We start from the raw sequence: 23,877 nt of genomic DNA on the forward strand, positions 1-23,877 counted from the left end.
TTGTTTGGTCAGATGTCAATTTATGTATATTATATTGTCTAACATTACAGTTTAAATGGACATTTAACTGAAAAACTGTAGTAAAGTTAGTGCTAATAGGTGTATAAGTGCTGAGAGAGAAAGGAATATTTAATTGAGCTAGACGTATGAGTACTGTCAAGCATGGGTTCGAAAAGAAAATCTTTGAGGGCCTATATCTTTCTTCGTGGCTAGAGACAAATGAGAAACAGGGACTCTTCCTGGAAGATGTACCCAACTATCTGTAGCCTTTCCTAGTCCTGTTGAATTGATCCTTGAATTGATTCATATATATGTTTGAACCTGATTCAAGAAAATGGTGGTAGCCAACCATAAGTCTCAAAACCAGCAGAGACGAGATATGTGTAAAGGGACAGAGCCATGTGATTTGTTAAAGTCAAGTTAATTAGAATGCTGAGTGCAAGTGTGGGGGTTATGTGGGAAGGCCAGTGGTGTGTGAGGTACACAGGTAGGGTGAGTGCAGATCATGAGAAAATTTGAATGCTGGAGTCTGGAATTTGTTCAGCAGAGCGTGGGAAGCCATGGAAAACTTAAGCGGATATTTTTAAAATGTGTCAAAATTTACCCGGAGTTTTGACACAGAGAGGAAGACTTTGCCTGACTTTTGTATCTCCTTTCACCTGTATATCTCCAGTACTCAAAGAGTTCCAGACACATAATAGGAGCTCACTGTATGAATTCAAGTGAAGAGAAGGTGCCCAGCTGGCATTGCAGCCAGGACAGGGCTTGTGGGTTTAGGTTGGACAGTGAGGAAGTTGAATGAATGAACTTAAGGGGACCTCTTTGGAGAAATTACACAAGATTTAAAAGCTATCTAGGATTATTTTAAAAACTTTGGGAGGCAATTTGACAATACACACCAAGGCATTTATAAATATTCCTATCATTTGATCCAGTAATTCTATTTGTGGGACTCTATGCTAAAGTAATAATCCTAAAGGAGGAAAAGTTTTATGCATAAAGAAGTTTTGCTTCATTATGCTATATGCTTCAAAAGCAATATTACAGTATTGCTTTTAATAGAGAAAAAAATGGAAACAGTCTAACAATTGGGAAACAAGTTATTGTGTACCTTCTATCTGTGGGAGTATTTAATATGTTGTCATTAAAATTATTATAAAGACAACGTAATACCACAGATAAATCCTTAAGTTTGAAAACGTGCAAAATTGAACACAGAGTATTTTAAGTCATGGGAGTGTGAGAAGTGAAGGAGAAATCTCTCTCAGTTAAGTGTTCGGGAGTGGTAAAACACTTTTTCTTTCTTTTTATCTTTCTGTGTATTTTCCAAATTTTACATAATTACCTCATTTACTCAAATACTTATTAAGCATCCACTATGTGCCAGGAGCTGCTCTAGGAACTGCAGGTAACAGTGAATAAAACACAACTCCTGTCCTTGAGCCATAACATTTACAAGATAAATCAGCTGAATGTCATATGAGACGATTAGTGCTCGGGGAAAAATAAGGCAAGGAAAGAGTAAAACTGATACTGCATTTACTTTTTGAAATAGAGGGGTAAGGTACTCCTCCAGGCAGAACGACAGCAGGCTGAATTCGGAAATGCCCCATTGGTAACAGAATGAAAGGGCTTGGGACACGCCAGCCTGTCAGCAACGCTGCAGCCGAGGCCGGGCGCGCGGGTTTAGGATGGGCGCGCGACAAGGTGAAGCGGATCACGTGACTCGAGGGGCGGGAGGAAGAGAGCAGAGTTTGGCCGGGCACCTTCCCTACAAAAAGGCGGGCGGAGCCGAAAACCAAACAAACGACTTCTGAGAGATTGGGGGCGGGACTGACGGCGGCCGGCTTAGCTTCCAGAGCCAAGGCCTTCCGCCGAGTTGGTTTTTGGGTTGTTGATCGCGGTGGCCGGGCGGTCTGCGGTCGGGCTGAGACGCGCGGAGCAATGGCGACCTTTGTGAGCGAGCTGGAGGCGGCCAAGAAGAACTTGAGCGAGGCCCTGGGAGACAACGTGAAACAGTAAGAGCTGCCCCAGCGCAGCGTCCAGGCCAACACGCGGGTGCTCTCCTGGCCTCGGGCTGCCAGCCCGCCCGGGAGACGCCCGCATCGCCCGGGGGCCTGTGCAGCCTGGAGTCTGCGGCGGCGGGGCTTCGGGGTTTCTCCGGCCGGGGCGGGGCGGGCCACCTGAACTCACCGCGCTGGAGGTACCGGGCCTCCTGGGCGCGTGGGAGACGTTGGCGGGCGCCGTTGCTCGGGACTCTCTGCCCTGGGTGGGGCGGGAGAAGCGCACTTCGCACCCAAGGGCCTGCTGAGCAGGTGCGGGCCCCAGCGCGGGCGTGCGGGATGTGGGAGGCTGACTTGGGCCGAGTGAGCCGGAGCCCTACGCGCCCAGCCAGAGGGCATAGCGCAGGGCGGCCCGCCGCTGGAGGGCTTCCTGGAGGTGGAGGCCTGTTGAGCTCGTGTGATCTGCTAGGGATTATTGGTAAGCTCTTTTGACAGCAATTTCGTAAGGCAGACGGACCCTCTGGTGAAATCAGAGTCATTGAACACTACACTTATAGTGATGATAGCAGTAGCGGACATTTAAACATTTTAAGCTCTCTAAATATATTATCTAATCCTTACAACAGATGTGAGATACGTACAGTTGTTATTCCCATTTGACAGATGAGAAGACTGAGACCTAGTGCGGACAAGTAACTCTTCAAAAGTCACTGTCAGAGTTGGGACCCACGCTTTTGATTGCCAACTGATGCCTTAGAGGGGCTGTAAAGGATCCCAGAGACGCCCAGCCAGACCTTCGTCCAGGTTATGGCAGGGGACCCAGTGCACAGTCAGGTTAGATGCAGAATGGCCAAGGGTAAAATCAGTATCCAGCCAAGGCCAAAGCCAAACAGCAAAAAAGGAACCTTTGGGATACAAGGAAGAGTTTGGAAATTTTCAAAACGTTATTACAACTTTATTTTTCAAAAATATAGGAAGCAAATGTAAACGTTTTAAATTATAGTGCCTGTGTTGTTGCTGGTAGATGGCTTCTCTGGTATTCTACACATTTGCATTACTCAATGGATGCATACTTTTAAATGATGTTGGTGGAGGAGCAATTTGGAAATACTTAATTTTTCCCCAATACTTTCTTTTCATCCTTCTCTGTTCTTTATTATTGCTGGATTGAAATTACTTAGCTTGGATGTCATACATGAATTTTGGAGTTTTTCCTTCATGTGAAATTTTGGGGTGGCAGAGTTGACAGCCTACTTTTCATCCTAACAAGATAATAATGGAAACTATAGAAGGATTAGAATTAAAATCTAAACTGTTATTTTAGCTTAATTATTTAATTTTTTGGTGAACATTTATTTACGCCCAGATATACGTTTCACTTTTTTGGGGGGGGGATTGGGGTCTTGCTCTGTGGCAGAGGCCGAAGTACAGTGGCCTGATCACACAGTTCACAGCAACCTTGATCTCCTGAGCTCAAGAGATCCTCCCCTGCTGTGAGCCTATAACTGGGACTGTAGGCACGCCCCACCAATCCTGGCTAAAGTTTTTTTTTTCCAGAGACAAAGTCTTGCTGTGTTGCTAAGGCTGATCTCAAATCCTGGCCTCAAGCAATCCTCCCACATTGGCCTCCCGAAGTTCTGGGATTACAGGCATGAGCCACCACACCCGACTATAATGTTCCACCGAAAATTATCTTTCAATATTCATGTTCACTGTGCTTATTGAATTAAATATTCTTATTTTAATAGGTAAAATTGACAGCTTTCACCCTAATTACTATAGCTTTTTACTTTTGTAATACCGACTGATAAAATTTACCTTTTTTTTTTTTTTTTTTTTTGAGACGGAGTCTCGCTCTGTCACCCAGGCTGGAGTGCAGTGGCGCAGTCTCGGCTCACTGGAAGCTCCGCCTCCCAGGTTCACGCCATTCTCCTGCCTCAGCCTCTCCGAGTAGCTGGGACTACAGGCGCCCGCCACCACGCCCGGCTAATTTTTTGTATTTTTAGTAGAGACGGGGTTTCACTGTGGTCTCGATCTCCTGACCTCGTGATCCGCCCGCCTCGGCCTCCCAAAGTGCTGGGATTACAAGCGTGAGCCACCGCGCCCGGCCCCCTTTTTTTTTTTTTTGAGATGGAGTCTTGCTCTGTCGTCCAGGCTGGAGTGCAGTGGCACGATCTCCGCTCATTGCAACCTCTGCCTCCTGGGTTCAAGCAATTCTCTGACTCAGCCTCCTGAGTAGCTGGGATTACAGGCACCCACCACCACGCCTGGCTAATTTTTATATTTTTAGTAGAGATGGGGTTTCACCATCTTGGCCAGGCTGGTCTTGAACTCCTGACCTCGTGATCCACCTGCCTCGGCCTCCCAAAGTGCTGGGATTACTGACGTGAGCCACCGTGCCCAGCCAAAATTTACATTTTTTAAGCACATAAGAGGCATTTCACTCTGTTCCATCTAGAATGCTTACAAATATTTGAAAGCGAACGTTTACATACCAAAATAAATCTGAAGGACCTGGCTTGTGTATGATTGCCTTTCACCCTGATTAGATGCAGTGGTGACCTCTGTCATCCCATACTCATCAGTTACAGGTTCAGGGCTGCCAAAAGTGTTTTTGAAGTTAGCATTCCTTATTTAGTTTTTAAAGGCCAAAGCCGACTGTCTGATGTTGGTCAAATACTGACGCCAAAGCTAAATTTGGTGCATCTGGAGTGTGAATCCCCACTAAAATGCAATTAAAAGAGATTTTTATGCCAGAAACAGTTAATGGTACCGTATAGTTCTAAATTTGTTTTTCCATTCTCTCATTGTTCTTTTCCCTTCTTCTTAAAAAGTGCCTCTGGGTTAAATAGTCAGTAATACTGTTGTACTGTCCAGTCATTTCTCGTATTTCCTCCATGAGCAGTTTGCTTTGGTTTGCACAACCTATTTAAGTGTGGTCCTTGGTGGTAAGCAAAACATACATGGTTATGCATGGAGGCTGGATATGAGTTATTTGCTATTTATCCAGTGGTCTGAACATCCTTCATGTCTGACTGGTTGGGTTGTGTGCCCAAGCTGCTTCCGGGAAGACATGGGCTTTGCTAGGCAACTCACTTTGTATAGTAGCCAGTAGCATGCCATGTTCAAATAGGTGCCTGATTTCTTTTGACGATTTGATCATATGTTATTTATTTATGCATTTATTTATTTATTTTGAGAGAGGGTCTCACTTTGTCACCTAGGCTGGAGTGCAGTGGTGCGATCTCGGCTCACTGCAGCCTCCACCTCGTGGGCTCAAGTGATTGTCCTGCATCAGCCTCCTGAGTAGCTGGGATTACAGGCGCCCGCCACCATGTCCGACTAATTTTTGTATTTTTAGTAGAGACAGGGTTTCGCCATGTTGGCCAGGCTGGTCTTGAACTCCTGACCTCAAGTGATCCACACCCCCCTTGGCCTCCCAAAGTGCTGGGCTTACAAGCGTAAGTCACTGCGTCCCGCCATGATCACGTTATTTAATATTCCTTAGGTATATCCAGTGCTTCGTAGTCTGACCCACTTACACTTCTACCCGTTGTTCTGACCTTCACAGGGATTGATTGACTTTGTTTTTGGTATTTGTCGTTAGTCTGTTTGTGTTGCTATAAAGGAATAGTTGAGGTTGGGTAATTTATAAAGAAGTTAATTTGGCTCACAGGTCTGCAGACTGTACCAAAAGCATGGCACCAGCATCTTCTGGTGAGGGCCTTAGGCGGCTTCACTCATGGTGGAAGGTGAAGGGAACCTGCATGTGCAGATCACTTTGGTTTTTTTTTTTTTTCTGGAGACAAGAGTTTTGCTCTTGTTGCCCAGGCTGGAGTGCAATGGCACGATCTCGGCCCACTGCAACCTCTGCCTCCTGGGTTCAAGCGATTCTCCTGTCTCAGTCTCCCAAGTAGCTGGGATTACAGGTGCATTCCACCACACCTGGCTAATTTTTGTATTTTTAGTAGAGACGGGGTTTCATCATATTGGTCAGGCTGGTCTCAATCCTGACCTCGGGTGATCTGCCTGCCTTGGCCTCCTAAAGTGCTGGGATTATAGGCATGAGCCACCGCGCCTGGCTTGCAGATCACTTTGTGAGAGGAAGCAAGAAATGGGGAAGGTGCCAGGCTCTTTTTTAACAACCAGCTCTTGGAGAATCTCTTGCAGGAACTCACAGAGTGAGCGAGGTCTCACTCATTACCACCAGGAAAGATAACACCAAGCCATTGGTGAGGAATCCTCTCCCATAACCCAAACACCTCCCATTAGGCTCCACCTCCACCATTGAGGATTAAATGTCATCATGAGGTTTGGTCAAATACCCAAACTATAGCAGTATTGTTGAGGGAAACAGTCATTTGTCTGTGGCTATACAGTGAGTTAACACAGGGACCAGGATTGGAGAGCAAGTCTTTTAACTCTTGGTAGCTAGTTCTAGCTCTTTGGGCTAAAACTTTTGCCACTGGAGAAAATAGTTTGCGTTATTTTGATAGAGCTTCCTGGTAGAGCCTTGTTTTAGTTCTGGAACAAGTTCACTCATTCCAAATATACATTTGCTTCTTATAAAATACTGACATAGGACTTTTAAATAATAGAGTTTTTCTCCAGGTTACTATTTTTTTGTTGTTGTTGTTGTTGGATAGAATGGGATAGGAAAAGACCTTTGTTTTTCTGTGGAGCTTTATTTTATTTCTTCATTCCTGTCCTTTAAAAAAATGTATAAAAGTGTCCACTGTTGGAAAGTTACTGTTGACCTATTGACTAATGACTGTGCAGCTATCAAGGGGAAAGGGTACCAAGCTCTAGAGCTGCACGTGTTTTGTTGTTGAGTGAAATGGGCCTGAAAGATGGCAGTGTCGTGGGTTTTGGGCCACTTAAGACCCCATAAAAGCTATGGGTTTTCTCCTGAAAAACAACAACAACAACAAACATGAACCCAAAGCTTTGCATGCAACTACATATGCTCATAGTCAATTACATATAGAGATACTAAGATGACTTGAAGCTAATCCACACACAGAGGGAGTCCTGCCATGGGCATTATATGGCAGTGAAAATATTAAATCATCCCGTTTAGAAATCTGATTTTTTTTTTCCTGTTAGGAACTCAAATATTGAGTAATTTTTCATCCCATTCCATAAATAAGAAGCAGCTGCCTTAAGTACCAAAACAAGGGTTGTGGATGTGATGTGAAAAGTGACATATTTTACTCTGATTTCTAACACTGTCGTTAAAGTGTAAAAGGTTAAGTCATTTTTTTTCTACCAGTTATCAAGTAATTTTTATTATTAGGTGTTGATTTTCACTTTAAAAACTACCAAGTTTCTCATATCCCCAGGCATTTTCTTTGTGCTGAGATGTTTAGAAACCCATTTTTTTTTTTTTCAGCCGGTTAGATTGAAAGTTGAGTTTATCTGAAGGGAAGGATGTCACCTAAAACAAATATAAATGACTACTCCTTTCTCCGTTAAACACACACACTTTAAAATATTAATCTTACATGCAGGATTCTGGAGAGTAGGTCTATTAGAAAGGTGACAGTGAGAAACAAGGGTATAGCTATAATAGTTTTGGGCTAAGTGAATCATGAGTCCAATTCTGTGACTACCTGCCAATTCCCTTTTATTTGTTTTGAGACAAGGTCTTGCTCTGTCACCCAGGCTGGAGTGTAGTGGTGTGATCATGGCTCACCGCAGCCCTGACCTCCTGGGCTCAATCAGTCCCTCTACTTCAACCTCCCAGGTGGCAGGGACTACAGGCATGCACCAACATGCATGGCTAAGTTTTGTATTTTTTGTAGAGAGGGGGTCCTGCCATGTTGCCCAGGCTAATCTTGAACTCCTGGGTTCAAGCAGTCTGCCTGCCTTGACCTCCCAAAGTGCTGGGATTACAGGCATGAGCCACTGCACCAGCCAGTCCCCTTTTAGGGAGGATTTTCCTTTCTTTGTTGGTATTCTGATTCCTGGGTGTATTAGTTTGCTAGGGCTGCCATAATAACCAAGTACCGCAGACTGGTTCGCTTAAACAACAGAAATTTATTTTCTCACAGTTCTGAAGGTTGGAAGTCTGTGATCAAGATGTTGGCAGGAGGCCTCTCTCCTATAGATGACAGCCTTCTTGTTGTGTGTTCACATGGTTATTTCTTTGTGAATGTATCTGTTTCCTAATTGCCTCTTCTTATAAGGACCCCAATCATATTGGATTAGGGCCCACCCTAATGGCCTCATTTTAATTACTGTTTAAAGGCCCAATCTCCAAATACAGTCATATTCTGAAGTACTAGGGTTAAGGCTTTAACACAGGACTTTTGTGGGGGGACACAATTCAGCCCATAGAACCAGGGAATGCAAAATTTCCTTTCCTGAGAGTTGGAGCATGTATGCTGAACTTGGGGAAGAAGCAAAATGTGTTCATGCTGTAGCCTCAGCTACTCAGGAGGCTGAGGTGGGAGGGTAGCTTAAAGCCAGAAGTTCAGAGCTCTGATTGTTCCCCTGCACTCCAGCCTGAGTGACAGAATAAAAAACCCTGTCTCTTTAAAAAAACAAAACAAACAAACAGAAAAAACTAGAAGCAGCCAAATTTGTGGTTCTTAGTATTGTTTCTGCCTCTGCAGATACTGGGCTAACCTAAAGCTGTGGTTCAAGCAGAAGATCAGCAAAGAGGAGTTTGACCTTGAAGCTCATAGACTTCTCACACAGGATAACGGTAAAATAATTATCTGCGGAGTTGTTTTACTATTCTATAGTTTTCCTAGATTTGTAGTAAAGTCTTTTCCCTTTTTAAAAAGTAAAATTTTGGTTTTGTGGTGTATAAGGTTATCTTAATAATGTGGATATTTAAAATTAAGTATAAAGCATGGCAGAATAGGGGATATCCAAAATCTTGAGAAGCTAGACCAAAGTTATGATTTCCTTATGTTGAAAATGTTTTGAATTTGATTGTCACTATCTTTCCTTTTTCAGTCCATTCTCACAATGATTTCCTCCTGGCCATTCTCACGCGTTGTCAGATTTTGGTTTCTACACCAGGTAAGGGAGTGGAAATACTTCCAGTGTGTTTAAGTCAGCAAAGCACTAGACTTTAGCTTTCTCTAATAGACACAGCTAGTGTTTGTAAAGCAGATGTTTTTGAACTGCTCAGAAGAGAAGTTTTATTAGGTAGATACAAGTTCTTTTACAGAATCTTTTTTTTTTTTTTTTTTAAAGCAAAAACTCTTTAAGAAAAAGGTATGATTTCTCATGTTCAATTTTTGGCATACATTTTAATTCTTTCCAGTGGAACCCAAACCTCCTGAACCCCTTTCAGTGTCATCCAAAGCTTGAATTTCTATTTCTGGAGAAAAAGTCTGTTCACAAATTAGCTATGCAATTTGATCACAATTTTTGACACCAAACTTTTCTTTGCCAAAATTGAATAGTACAACACCAACATTTCCTCTATAATCTCCATCTTATGATGCCAGCTCCTACATCAGTAAAGTGTTTTTCAGCCAAGCCAGATATGGGACTACTCTTTTCTAACACCCAGAAGGAAGGACTATCTGAATGTTCGTTTTCACAAGCGCTTTCTCCCTGGGTGGTATTGTGTAATCCTAGGCGTGTCCAAGTCTTAGCCCCCGTGGACCCCTGGGTCCGGGCGTGTTATGCTGGGAGAGCTGGGCAAGGCTGCTCTGTGTGCCACCCTCCCTCACCGGCCAGTTTGCTAAATGGGGGAAATGGTGGTGTCCCTCAGAATAGGGCTTGAGAAAGCCAGAAGGCAAGCGAGGAGATAGCCCAGGAACAAGAGGGCGCAGGGTGAGCACCGCAGCAGGGACTGCCCAAATCTACGGAGCCTTGTAAAGCAGGCTATGTCCCTGTGCTTATATTACCTTTTGATATTGACTCCCCACTCAGCTACATTTTAGATTACTTAAGTAAATGAGAAGTGAGGAAGAGGGTGGGAGGTCAGGATGAAGAAGGTAAGGGGGATGAAGAGAGGGCAGTTGGTGTTAGGTGTCCTGTACCTAAGGGATACCTAACTTGAAAGGTGTCCGTAGCGGGGAGGTGGGGGAACCCAGCATATGTTGGGAACCTGGACTTCCACTATGTTCTTAGGTAAAATAGCACCTGAAAGGTCAAGCTTCAGCACCTGTGTTTGGCAGATGATTGATAGAGAACAAGAGGTAGGGGATAGTAGCATGTTGAGGGAGTAGGTGGAAACGAAACCTGTCACTTTAACCTGAAGAGAAGATTAAGCTATAAGTCACCTCTTTCAACCATCTTATTTTAATCAAAAACAAGTAATTAAATACATTGAAAACTTTCCTCATGATAAAAGTCATCCTGGATTTTTTTAAAAAAATTAGGCCAAATGATTTATTCAGTAGTTTTTATGTTTCTAAATTGCAGTTTATATCTATTCATAAGACTACGAAAGTTACCATTACAATTGTGCTTACCAATTCCCGTTGTAGATTAAATTGAAAATTTTTAAGGGCTTAGGATGATTCTGATGATCGTATGTCGAAAGCTCATGTTTTATCTATAAACGGCTGGTATTTTTTGTCCTCTCTCTCTGTTTACTTCTACTGTATGATAAAGAACTCACAGCCAGGGCATGATGGCTCACGCCTGTACTCCCAGCACTTTGGGAGGCCGAGGCGGGCGGATTACTTGAGGTCAGGAGTTCGAGACCAGCCTGGCCAACATGGTGAAACCCCTACTCTACTAATAATACAAAAAAGAAAATTAGCCAGGCGTGGTGGCGCACATCTGTAGTCCCAGCTACTCAGGAGGCTGAGGCACGAGAATCGCTTGAACCTGGGAGGTAGAGGTTACAGTGAGCAGAGATTGTGCCACGGCACTTCAGCCTGGGCGACAGAGTGAAACTGTTTTTTTTTTTTTAAAAAAAGAATTCACATAAGATCTCCTAACACCTCGTTCTTTGACCCTCAAAGAAGTCGTTGTTAATGTGTAGTAAACTGTGGGCACTTAATCGTGGGGTTGTCTTAGAGAACAGTGACTGCCTCCCTCCCCTCACCACACTCATCACCACACATTCTTACACCGTGTCAGATTTTTGATGTGCTGTTTAATTTATATACAAGTAGACTTTAGCCATTCCTTTTTTATGTCAAAAGTTAAATCATAATCTATTTTGTTGTATAAAATTTAATTTGATCAGTAAAGCCAATATTGTGAGGATTACATCTTACTTTTTAGGGAAGCATATTGTAAATTGCCACATATGCCAAAGATAAATGGAGTGATCAGAAATAAAAACCCTGGTTGATAAGAGTCAAGAGACTTAGGTTCAAGTGTAGGTTTTGCCACTAGCTTACATAATACAGTTACTTGGGCTTTCAAATTTATAAAATAAGCACAGCAATATTTACCCCGTAGGATTATGAAAAAACAGATGAAAGAACTTATAAAAATAAAAAATGCCAGCCAGACACGGTGGCTCAAGCCTGTAATCCCAGTGCTTTGGGAGGCCAAGGTGGGTGGATCACCTGAGGTCAGGGGTTCAAGACCAGCCTGGCCAACATGGTGAAACCATGTCTCTACTAAAAGTACAAAAATTATCCGGGCGTGGTGGCAGGCATCTATAATCCCAGGTACTAGGGAGGCTGAGGCAGGAGAATCGCTTGAACCTGAGAGGCGGAGGTTGCAGTGAGCCGAGATTGTGCCACTGCACTCCAGCCTGGGTGACACACTAATACCCTGTCTCAAAAAAAAAAAAAAAAAAAATTGCCAAACAAATGTTGAAGTGGTATTCATAAGTACAAGTGACTGATTTTAATTAGATAAAAACCTTTGATATTCTGAATGGTTGTTGATAGTTATTTTAAAATAAATGAAGAAGCATTTGGATTTTGAGAATGTATTCTTCCATTGAGCACCCCAAACTTCTCAAAATGAAATTAATATTTGTTAGCAACAAAGAGAAGATTTCTATTAAAAGTAAAATATAGTTCTTTGTACCTCACAATTTTGGATGCGTTTTCTAGTTTTCTAAGCTAGGCAGGAAAGATGATATTAATAATAATATTTGTGGAGCACAGCACACTAGACACTTTATATGCATTATTTTTAACCCTCACAACAATTCTGCAGGGTAGGTGTTAGCCTGTTTTTATAGATAAGGAAACAAACTTCAGAGAAGAGAAAACAAAACAAAAGAAAAAACTTGCCTTAGGCCTTATCCAGCTAGTATTTGGATGTGTTGGATCAAAACTGAAATCTAAGTGCTACTAAAAAGCCTTCCCTTTTGTCAGGGTTAGGCCTTACCATGCTTTGCTTGGCCACACAGCAGCAGCTGGTAAGCTCTGAGTTTGCAGGCCTGCTCCTTTGCATCATCATATGCATGTCCAGCCTACTTTCCTGTCATCACTTAGCGTCGTTTCATTTATCAGGAAGGGATTTCTTGGGAAAATCATCTAAGATTGGCTGACCTTATCAAGTGAGATCTGTGCATGCCAAAGATAGGAACCTGACTTCCCAAACAGTTCTTTTTAAACTGAGGAATCTGGAATATTTTTTTTTCAAAGCGTTAAAAACGTTTCTTTCCAAAAATATCAAAATTGTAGGAACATTTTACTATGATTGTGGGTGATATTTTTCTTTCTTAAAAAATTTTTTGAGTTTTCTTTTTTTTTTTGAGGCAGAGTCTCGCTCTGTCGCCCAGGCTGGAGTGCAGTGGCGCTTTCTAGGCTCACTGCAAGCTCCGCCTCCCAGGTTCACGCCATTCTCCTGCCTCAGCCTCCCGAGTAGCTGGGACTACAGGTGCCCACCACCACGCCCGGCTAATTTTTTTTTTGTATTTTTAGTAGAGACGGGGTTTCACCATGTTAGCCAGTATGGTCTCGATCTCCTGACCTCATGATCTGCCCGCCTCGGCCTCCCAAAGTGTCGGGATTACAGGCTTGAGCCACCGCACCTGGCCTTGAGTTTTCTTTTTAAGTGTACTATAGTGAGGTTGTATTACTTTTTTTTTTTTTAACATTAAACAATATATGTTCATGGTTAAAAAAATATCAATAGCACAGAAGGTTTTATGATAAAAGCTTGTTCCCACCCCTAGACCTATTCCCAAAGGCAACTACTTTTTGTTTTTTGTTCTTCTGGTGGGACCTCTTTAGCCCTCATAGTTGCTTAAATCTGTTTCTGGATTTACTGATTTTAACATCTCTGTCTTATTGCTCTGTGTTTGAGATTTCCTGAACTGCTTGGGCCTTTCTGTTGAATGCATTCTTTAATTCAGCAATTTTAATAGCATCTTGTTTCATGGATAAACATGTTCTGAAAGTTTTTTGTGGATACCTGTTGGAAATTTATCAGAATTCTTTTGCATTTCCTGTCTAGGACCTCTTTTTTTTTTTTTAGCTTGCTCTTTCTTGTCATGTGAAAGAATATTGTCAAATATCTGGTGATTAATTGTTGTCCTTTTCATGTTTAAGAATGAAGCATAAAACTGCCTAGAGACTTTGCTTTAGAGTAAGCTGACAGGAAGGCTACTGTAAAACTGGGGGTCTCCCAAATTCCCATATGCAGAGAGCTTTGCTGTAGGGTACCAACATCCATACCAACTACCTTAGTAAATCCCAGAAATTGTGTTCGGTTTAACTAGAGAAGAGTCCTTATTCCCTCCCCACCTTCCTTCTAACCCCCTGCCCCAGCTATTATAAATACCCGCTCTGTGTCATTCTGTGCATGGGAATGAGCCTTCATGGGCCTGTGACCTGCATTGCACAGAAGGGCCCTGCACTTGGTTTGTACCATCATTATCTTGAAATTCTTAATTTTTGAACACGAGGCCCAGCACTTTGATTTTGTACTGAACCCACTTTTGGGGGTGAGTGAATGGGTTTGTGTGGATGATTTAAGGATATAGACATTCCATTAATTTTGTTTTTAGCCTTACAGATCCCTCCTGGTTTCCACTCACTCACATTCTCCCAATCCGGGTTGTGGGTTTCTTCCAGGCAGGTTGACGTGCTTCTGCCTCACTTGCCACCTTCCTTGCCTAGCCTAGGTTACAGCTTCCATGGGTCTGCTTCGCGAGTCTGCACCCTTTTAGTCCATCCTAGAAATTTATTGACATCTCATCGTGTCTGCCACTCATTTTCCTTTTTAATCTCTGTTGTGCAAGTGTGCCATTTACCTTCCTTACTTTCATATTTTGTAGCATCTTGGGAGAGGAGATAAATACACGTGCTCAGTTCATCATCTTAGACCAGCAAATTCTGTCCTACATCTATAATAATACTACTGCTAATAAACAAAACAACCAATAAACATTAATTGAAAATATAAAAAAATTTGTCTTCCTAAAAAAAGTTTAGTTGCAGCTAGGAAAAAAATGCGATTTGAGAGGATCGATAATTTTATTTAGAGAAGTAGAAAGAGAAGGTTTTGATTTAAGCATTCATTAGTTATTTGCATTTCATGAGCATTCCATGCTTTTTACCCCAAATGAAAACAAACTTAGCAGCTATCAGTTGTCATTATTTTTACTTATGGTTATATATTTCTGTCTCCTAGACGGTGCTGGATCTTTGCCCTGGCCGGGTGGTTCTGCAGCAAAACCTGGAAAACCCAAGGGAAAGAAAAAGCTTTCTTCTGTTCGTCAGAAATTTGATGTAGGTTGTTCTTTAATACATCTCGATAATGACTGATTGAAGTACTGGCATGTTGGGACTAGCTTTAGTTTTTAAATGATTATTAAAATACTGGTAGTAGAGTTGAAAAAAAGGGAGTATGATTTGGGAAGAAAAGGGTTTCAAGGATTGTGAGTTTTAGGTGTCTGAATTTTTATAGTTCTTGTTTGTTACTGCTTAAATATTAATGTTATCATTAGTACCTAATGATTTTTCAGTTATTCAAAACAATGCCTTTGTCTCTCCTGTTAAGTATTTTTCTTGAATGAATAATGTTTCTTGGATGAAGACATCTGTCTCAAGGGCTCAGGCAGCCTGGAGGCCTTTGATGGGATCCTGGTGATGCCCAGCTGGGCCCTGAGCCTTTTGAGGACTATTAGAGATGTCATGAAGGCATTTGGCTATAAAATTTGTAAGCATTTTAAGACAAATTGCTTTTTTCAGTGTATATTTAGGGGAAAAAAGCTTCCCCGAAGTAACCCTTTTATAGGTTTATGGACTATTGATAGCTTTATTGATTAACATCAATAAACATTTATTTTCACCTTGACTGTATGCTTTATATCAGTAAGAATGTAGAGGCCTTTGGGATCTCTAGAGAGAGATGTCTGATTTAAAAAGACATGTTCAATACAAAGTAGTTTTGTACTTGGAAAATGGAAAAATAACTGCATTGTTTTCATAATATCAATTTCAAACAGGGACAAACCATCTTCACTACAAAATCTTTTATATTAGCCTTAAGCAAAAGCTACCGGGGCATAACTCCCAGTGGTGATGGAGAATATGAATGGGCTATCAGAATCTCCCTGGGGAAGGCTGAGATTTTTATGAATGAAAAAGACTGAGAAAAATAGTCATGACTGTATCTTAGGTTCTGTGTTGAGAATTCTAAGTAGAAAATAACAGCAATTAAATAGTTACACTACATAGCATTATCTTGGAATATTTGTTACTAGATCTGCCATATTAGCTAGGCTTTTTAAGATTTAATTGAATCATTCATTATATATTTATACTTTTAGAACCTACTTACCATTAGATTTAAAATGCTCTGACTTGTTTGAATATAGTTCAATACTTCTCCTTCTCCCTCAGTTATTTTTAACACAGTGCCATACATTCTGTGATCATCAAGGTATTAATTGAATAGAATAAACTACTACGCAAACTACTATTATTCCCCTTAATCTATGTCTTCATTATTACCTTGTATTGGATGTGAATCTGTGATTATTTCTGCATGAATTAACTCTTTTTTCCCTTAACCCCTGTGGTATAGTTTTGGTGGCATTAATTTGTAGGATCTCAACTTCAGTACAGGAGTTTACTTTTGTGTCTTGTTTGCCACTGTAATGAGTAATTTTAAAAAGTTTTTCTTACTCATAGCATAGATTCCAGCCTCAAAATCCTCTCTCAGGAGCCCAGCAATTTGTGGCAAAGGATCCCCAAGATGATGACGACTTGAAACTTTGTTCCCACACAATGATGCTTCCCACTCGAGGCCAGCTTGAAGGGAGAATGATAGTGACTGCTTATGAGCATGGGCTGGACAATGTCACCGAGGAAGCTGTTTCAGCTGTTGTCTATGCTGTGGAGGTTGGTTTGCTGTTGGCAGAAATAATCTTACAGGTTGAATGTGATAGGCTTGTGTGTTGTTTAAAGTCGGTATTGCAAGAAAAGAATCCAACTGTCACTCTGATTTCACAGAATTGTCTTTGTTGAAGTTGTTTTCTGTTTGTTTTGAGACAGCATCACTTTGTCTCCCAGGCTGGAGTGCAGTGGTGTGATCATGGCTTACTGCAACCTGGAAATCCTGGGCTCAAGTGATCCTCCTGCCTCAGCCTCTCAAGAGCTGTATAGACGTGCGCCACCATACTCAGCTAATTTTTAAAAAATTTTTTGTAGGTACGGGGGTCTCTCTCTGTTGCCTAGCTGGTCTCGAATTCATAGGCTCAAGTGATCTTCCCACCTTGGCCTCCCAAAGTGCTGGGATTTACATGTGTGAGCCATAGCACCTGGCTAAAAGTTGTTTTCTTTTAAGAGGAGAAACTCATTATAATCCAAATAATTGTCTTCAGTTAATAGACTAAGCTTTTCAGAAAGGTTATTTATGGCATAACTCTTCTGGTTGATCTGATGTTTTGTCAACAGGGGGAACGGTTTTTAAGGAAAGAAATGAAATTGAGAATCCTAAAGATTAAAGTCACTTGTTTTTGCTGTGGTACAGCACTGAAGAGTATTAGTCTTGGCATCTGAACAGCAGGATTCTTGTCTCTGCACATGATTTCATTTGTCCATTCATTTTATTCATTTAGTTACTTGACAAAACTAATTTGATAGGGCCTATAATGCACGGGTACAGTCAGGCGACATTGGATTTTCAATTCTCTGAGTCCTATTTTCTTCATCTGTACCTCAAAAATAATAACAGTTGTCCCATGAAGTTATAAACATTAAATGAATTCTGCGTGCAAACCAATTTAAATAGTACAATAATGTCTTGATATAAGTGGATTTTCCTTGGTATAACTGAAACACCCTGCCTGATGCTGGCTCCCCTACTAATAATGGTAGCCTGGGACGAGTTCTGTCACTCTATTTTCACAGGCTTCCTCAACCTTTTCTTATATACTTGGCTCTCATGAAAGTGAAGAGAAATCAAGTACTTAATTTATTTTATGTTTATTTCCTATATATCTGTTGTTTATGTGGCTTTCGAGAGAGCCAAGGTTCTTTTCACGCAAGGATTTTGGTTCCAGTAATACCAGATCTTAAAACTTTTTGTCCTATTTTAAACAAAGTTTCAACATAGTTTGTCTCTTTTTAAAAAGTCATTTTTGCTCATGCCTGTAATCCCAGCACTTTGGGAGGCTGAGGTGGGCGGGTCACCTGAGGTCAGGAGTTCGAGACCAGCCTGGCCAACATGGTGAAACCTCACCTCTACTAAAAATACAAAAATTAGCCGGGCTTGGTGGTGGGCACCTGTAATCCCAACTACTTGGGAGGCTGAGGCAGGAGAATTGCTTGAACCTGGGAGGCGGAGGTTGCAGTGAGCTGAGATCGTGCTATTGCACTCCAGCCTGGGCAATAGAGCAAGAATCCATCTCAAAAAAAAGGCATTTTTGTGTACTTCTTTTAAAGCCATCTAAAACTCAATTTAGAGATGTAAAGACTTTTCAAATTTCATGTATAGCAAGCCCGTCTTAAAGAGAACTATTAATACATGAAAATAAGCATGTCCCTCTCTTTCCCATATCCTCCTACTCCTTTGGTGTGGCTCCGTGGCTCTTCATGTGAACATTCATTTGGTTCTAGCATATACTAACCTATTCTGTATCTCCATCTAAATGCTAATAAATGTTTTTTTGGTCAATGGAAGTTTTATGATTTGCTTTTAAAGAGGATATCATGCTATTTTTCTTTTCTTATTTTTACAGAATCACCTTAAAGATATACTGACGTCAGTTGTGTCAAGAAGGAAAGCTTATCGGTTACGAGATGGTCATTTTAAATATGCCTTTGGCAGTAACGTGACCCCGCAGCCATACCTGAAGAATAGTGTAGTAGCTTACAACAACTTAATAGAAAGGTAAATGAAGTTTCTTGTGATTTTGTTCCATCTTTTGTATAGACCATTGTTAAATAATTGATTGTTTTCATAGGTTTAAAGTACCTTTAATAGGAGTACAATTTTATTTTTTAAAGTCCTATACTTGCCTGAGATCTAGTGAATTATTTTCGTACCCTTTTTATGAGAAGTGAAGTTGCAGAGTTTGGCTGCTGCATGTGGGTTTAATGTGCTTGTCCCCCCGCCCCGACTTTCTTAGGTGCAATGGAGTAGTGCATAGGCGGTGCATCCTGAGGGCTCCTGAGGGGCATCACCTGCCCAGTGGGGATGTGAGCCTGCTTTCATTTAGAGGCAGGGCCTGTGATTGTTGGGTCACAGCTGGGTGTCTTGGTGGTGGGAGGAGGAGGAGTGGTAGATATTTCTCCAGGCCCTCATCTGGCTCTTGTAGGCATAGCTCAAGGTAGTGGCCTGTGCCTGGTGTCATCACTTGCTTTTGGCCTCCTGCTGTGCAGACATGGTCTCTCAGCTCACCTCTGGGATTCCTGTGTCCTCTTCCCATTGAGGGCTTCAGGATGTCTCTATGTTCTGAGTCACCCCTTTACGAAACAACCTAGATTACTTTCATCCATGTGTTGTCTTTCTTATGCTTCCATCTCCCTTTGTCCTCCACTTCCTCCAAAGGGAATTTAGTCTGAATTTTAAGCCTTTGGGAAAGGAAAAAAAAAACAGTAATGTAATTTTCTTTATGGTTACTGAAGTGACTTGAATTTCTTGTGATTTGCTGGACTTTGCATATCTGGTTCGTTTGGGAGAAGAGAGGTAAAGAGATAACTGGGACTTGCAAGTTCAGAGAAAAAAGTATGTATGACTGGGAAGGGTGGCAGGGTGATTGGTGAAGTAACAGGAAGGGAAGGCAGGAGGTGTAGGTGGGAAAGCTAAGAGAGTTGGATAGAGAGAGTGTTGATACCACATGTGGGAGTTTGTTCCAGTGCCCATTTCATGACTCTGAAGACCTTTACAGGGGTCATGGGCCTACTTTAACCCATCTTAAACTGGTTTCACTGTTTAGATTGCCATATGTGGTGATTTATTGTCTGAATCACATTCAGACATATCTGTTTGGGATCATTCTTCTCTAGAAAAAAACAAATCCCCAAAAGTGGCTTCTTGTAGTGGGTGATGTTGGGAGCAGCGTCTGGCCCTGGCGGGACTCCCAAGCCCTCTTTGCCCTGCTGGCCAGTCTCTGAGGGCTTTTGCCTTTCTATTGGCCACTTGTTACTGTAACAGGGCTGCTTTTGTCTGATGCTTCAGTCCCACGCTGACGTTCCACTGTGCCTTCCTCTGAGTTACTGCTTTACTCTTTTGTTTTACCTCTAGATATATCCTCAGCATTGTGTAGGTTATCTCCTACTGGGTTATGAAGTAAAAACTATGTCTGACTTCTCAGTTTGTATCTAGCTCTATTTTGGGAAATTGGCAGGTTCTGGATTAATTTTCCCCACTCTCCATTTTTGCCTGTTGCTTCTGTGCTATGTCTTCTTTTCTTCTCATTTATTTTAGAACCAGTTGTCTCCAGTACCGTTCACCTCCCTCTTTACGTTATTTGTTTTGAATGTTATATTCCTGTAGTTAGGTCTATTAGTTTTTTCAACTGGAAGTTCAGTGTCCTGAGCTAGGTAAATATTTTAACATTGTGGAAGAAGGAGGGTAAATATAGTTGTATTACGTTTTATTTCCAGCCTTTAAAAATTAAAATTACGGACTATTCATGTCTACAGGAGTAGACATTGAATGGATTTCTAATCCAATTAAAGATTTTTTAAATAAGATTCTAGCAGGCCACTCCTGTCCTTGCTCAGTTATCTCCATGCTGGGACTATTTCTGAAATTTTTGTTTTCAGCCCTCCAGCTTTTACTGCTCCCTGTGCTGGTCAGAATCCAGCTTCTCACCCACCCCCTGATGATGCTGAGCAGCAGGCTGCACTCCTGCTGGCGTGCTCCGGAGACACTCTACCTGCATCTTTGCCTCCGGTGAACATGTACGACCTTTTTGAAGCTTTGCAGGTAAGTCTTGGCTCCTTAAACTTTACCTAGATTTATGGGTAGGTTAAGAGATTCTTTAAGTCTACAAAGGTATTCACTGGTTTTTTCCACTTCTTGGCTTCGTGTTTTTCAGTTTTGTCTGTTATAAAAGCCATTATTAATACTAGCCTCATTTTTCAAATCCTGAGCCCATCTTCTAGCTCCCCAATAAAGAAAGAAAAGAAAAAAAATCCCTTGTTCTCCTATTCCTGTTTCAGAAGCTTGTTATTTCCTTATTTTATTGTTATCTAATTGGTGATTCATTTTAGTGTCTGACTGAAAGTTTATAGGTGGTGTGTATGTTTTGTTGATGTAAACCCTTTTATATGTCAGAAAAATAAGTCTACTGAAGTATAATTGGACACACGTTAATTTTTTAATCCCAGGTGCACAGGGAAGTCATCCCTACACATACTGTCTATGCCCTTAACATTGAAAGGATCATCACGAAACTCTGGCATCCAAATCATGAAGAGCTGCAGCAAGACAAAGTTCACCGCCAGCGCTTGGCAGCCAAGGAGGGGCTTTTGCTGTGCTAAATTAGGATTTGAGGGTGTGGGACCCTCACCAAATTCATTGATTACTGAAAATTGAATGTTTTTTGGGTCCACATTTCAAGGCTGAAGTGTATAGTGTATATATAACCTTTCCTATGGAAATGTGACATTGAGTACATTTTGTGTTGCTATTGTGAAGCCACTAATATAAATCTTTGGTAATGACCCATATCTCTGTATGTATGTGTTCCCAGTTGTGGGAGCAGGCACTAATGAAATCCTGTGCCTGGAATGGAGATATTTAGGTACCTGAGGCTTAGTGTCCTGTGGTCTGCATGTAAGACAGATGACATCCTAGAACAAAGAAGCTGTTGTAACTTAATCCCCCTGATCAGCAGGATATCTGTGTGTTCAGTGACATCATACATTCTGTATCTAGAAGTCTAAAATTTCTGCCTTTCTCCTAAAGAATGTGTTCTTGCATTTTGGTTGAAATAACCTACACAGTGTTAAAAATCAGATACCTCCTTTAGTGACCAGTTGAAATTTTAATAGCGATAGGTAGCCCCTGAGAAATTTATCACTATAACTCCACAGGAAATATGACTTGGAAGTGCTCTGTGTACTAAACAAAATAAAGCCCCTCTTTGCATTTAAAACCAAAGTCAAAACTCATGTAATGCAATTAATTAACTTTGTCTTCCCATGACTCGTTTTGTTAAATATGCCCAAAAACTTAGATTGGCAGTTTCTTCAGTTAATTATTCCTATAGAATGTATTTTAAGAAATCTATACAAATTGGATGTATGCTTGGTAATTCCCCAGTTTCTAGGAGGTACCTGTTTCTACCGTTTCAAGTGATAAAGTGAAAATAATTTACATTCGATAGCGTTACTGATAACAAACCTACTTTTTTTAAAGAGATATGTTGCTTTTCACTTAAGGGATAGTGTTGATAGATAAATTAGAATGTATAGATAGGTTTGTGAAAGTCTAAATAATGGCTGTATAGATATGTATATATGGTTCACATATCTGGATCTGTGTATTTGACTTTGTACTTTAAATGTGACAAATAAACCTTTTGGGAGAAAACTTTGTTGTTTATTAAACATTATAAGGAATACTGCCTTCTACAGAAATATGAAAATTGCCTACTTTATGAGGGCTTGGCAGAGACTTCTCAAAATAATGTACTAGATGAGAAAGATTAAAAAGCAGATTCCAATTAAGGTATGTCATTTCTTTTTTTTTTTCTTTTCTTTTTGAGATAGGGTCTCACTGTCACCCCAGCTGGAGTGCTATGGTGTGATCATGGCTCACTGCAGACTGGACCTCTGGGCTCAGGTGATTCTCCCATTGTAACCTCCTAAGTAGCTGGGACTACAGATTCACACCACCATGCCTGCCTAATTAAAATTTTTTTTTCTTTTGTAAAGACACGGTTTTACCATGTTGCCCAGGCTGGTAATGAACTCCTGAGCTCAAGCAATCTGCCCACCTTGGCCTCCCAGAGGTTAGGATTACAGACCTGAACTATTGCACCTGGCCAGGTATGTAATTTCTTATGTATAGATTAAGACTTCTTAAAAATAAAAATCAATAGCTTAGTTTCAGTTCTTGGCACAAGCCATTAGTTTTAGGTAAGAAAGAATTTTTAGGGCTTGGAAGAATTTGAACTGATACTCAAATATAGTTTTGGTTTGGACTACTCATATACCTGGGCCTTAATGCTGCCTAGGGAATATGTGTGAAATTTCATAGTTCCATAGATGGAGAGGCAGCCAGGAGCCTTGACCATATCCTGCTGTCCATTGCAATGTCAGGTTCCATAGGCTGTATGGCTGTATGTACAGCACAGAGGAAACTGCAAACAGGAAAACTTCTCACTACTCTCTAGGACGTGGCCTGAATTCCTAGTCACCTACCCACCTGGTGGGACCATAGAATGCTGGAAGACTCCCTTTGCCTCATGTATTTCAGGTCTACACTCTACTATCTGCTCTCCATGCCAATTTTCCTATGAAATCATTTTCTAAAGAGGGGAGATGGGGTGAAGTGCAGGGCAGTAAGGTAGAAACAGTAATACTTAGCATTTTCACAAGAGCCTCTGAAACATCTGAACTCTGTCCACCAAAGGCTGGTTCCATATATAACAACACTGCCAGCTGTGGGGACTCTTGAGTGCAATCTCTTCTCTAATTAGGTTAAGAAACAAATGCTTATTATCAAGCATCATGTAGAAAAATAATTATTTTAACGAGGGAAAAAGCTGTTGGAAACCATATAATTTCAGACTTAGAATAAAACTTATTTTTTCCTGCAGGAATTTATCACTGTGCAAAACCAGGTGATAAGGCCGGCTGTATTTTACCAGGCAGGTGGGAGGACTCGCTTAGCATGTTCTTTTGTTGTTGTTCTGAATTTAAAAAAAAAAAACACATTTTAGGTTCAGAGGTACAAGTGTGCAGGTTTGTTATTTAGCACGTTCTTATCACCTTTATCACCCACTTCTCTCATCAACCAAGGACAAACACTTCTCCTTTCCATTGCCTGAAGTGATGACCACAGGTAAATGCCGTGTCCTACCATGCCTTTGACTCATTCCAAAATGGCTCTGGGAGTAAGAGTAAGGAAGCTTAGTCTGGAGGTCAGGCTTGGAGAGTGGCTCAACATTTAATGCTGGTAGGTTGGAAAGGAAAAATAACACTGCCAGATTATTCCTGGAGAATCGACTACTACTTTATGGGCACTGTAAATTGTCAGGACTAATTTTACTAAAAGTGCATAATTAAGACTTACGGGTTCATCATACTTTCATTTAAAATTCAGATCCCTTTATGGGATTTCTTTCATGTGATTTTGGTAATGTACCACTGCTGAGAGCATACAAACATGACTGAGGAAAAAAGCTATTTATGCCAAACTTGCTCCACTGCACACTTTCTTCCCTGTGTCTTCACAGATACCAATATTACTTACTTACACTGCATCTCATGAACACTTTTTGATTGAAAGATGTAATATATTGGTACCAAACTGGATGGAGAATAAGGTGTAGCCAATACCTTGAATGTAACTT

At 41.2% G+C, this 23,877-nt stretch overlaps 1 protein-coding gene across 2 annotated transcripts; it reads left to right on the forward strand.

Moving 5' to 3' along the window:
* The first annotated feature begins 1,762 nt into the window (after positions 1–1,762).
* On the forward strand, positions 1,763–22,394 carry TADA1 (transcriptional adaptor 1). 2 transcript variants are annotated; one of them, XR_009214479.1, is made up of 9 exons: positions 1,763–2,018; positions 8,621–8,712; positions 8,970–9,035; positions 14,529–14,626; positions 16,034–16,243; positions 18,085–18,236; positions 20,117–20,279; positions 20,684–22,142; positions 22,235–22,393. XR_009214479.1 is itself a non-coding variant. In XM_032161107.2 (8 exons), the coding sequence occupies exons 1-8, from the start codon at positions 1,945–1,947 to the stop codon at positions 20,834–20,836; spliced, it is 1,008 nt and encodes a 335-aa protein (XP_032016998.1). In that variant the 5' UTR covers positions 1,763–1,944; the 3' UTR covers positions 20,837–22,394. The 2 variants fall into 2 exon arrangements, 1 of the variants encoding a protein (XP_032016998.1); XM_032161107.2 differs by having other exon boundaries at positions 20,684–22,394.
* The last annotated feature ends 1,483 nt before the right edge of the window (positions 22,395–23,877 follow it).

The sequence above is a fragment of the Hylobates moloch genome, unplaced genomic scaffold (assembly GCF_009828535.3).
Source record: "Hylobates moloch isolate HMO894 unplaced genomic scaffold, HMol_V3 SCAFFOLD_8, whole genome shotgun sequence".
Lineage (NCBI taxonomy): Eukaryota > Metazoa > Chordata > Mammalia > Primates > Hylobatidae > Hylobates > Hylobates moloch.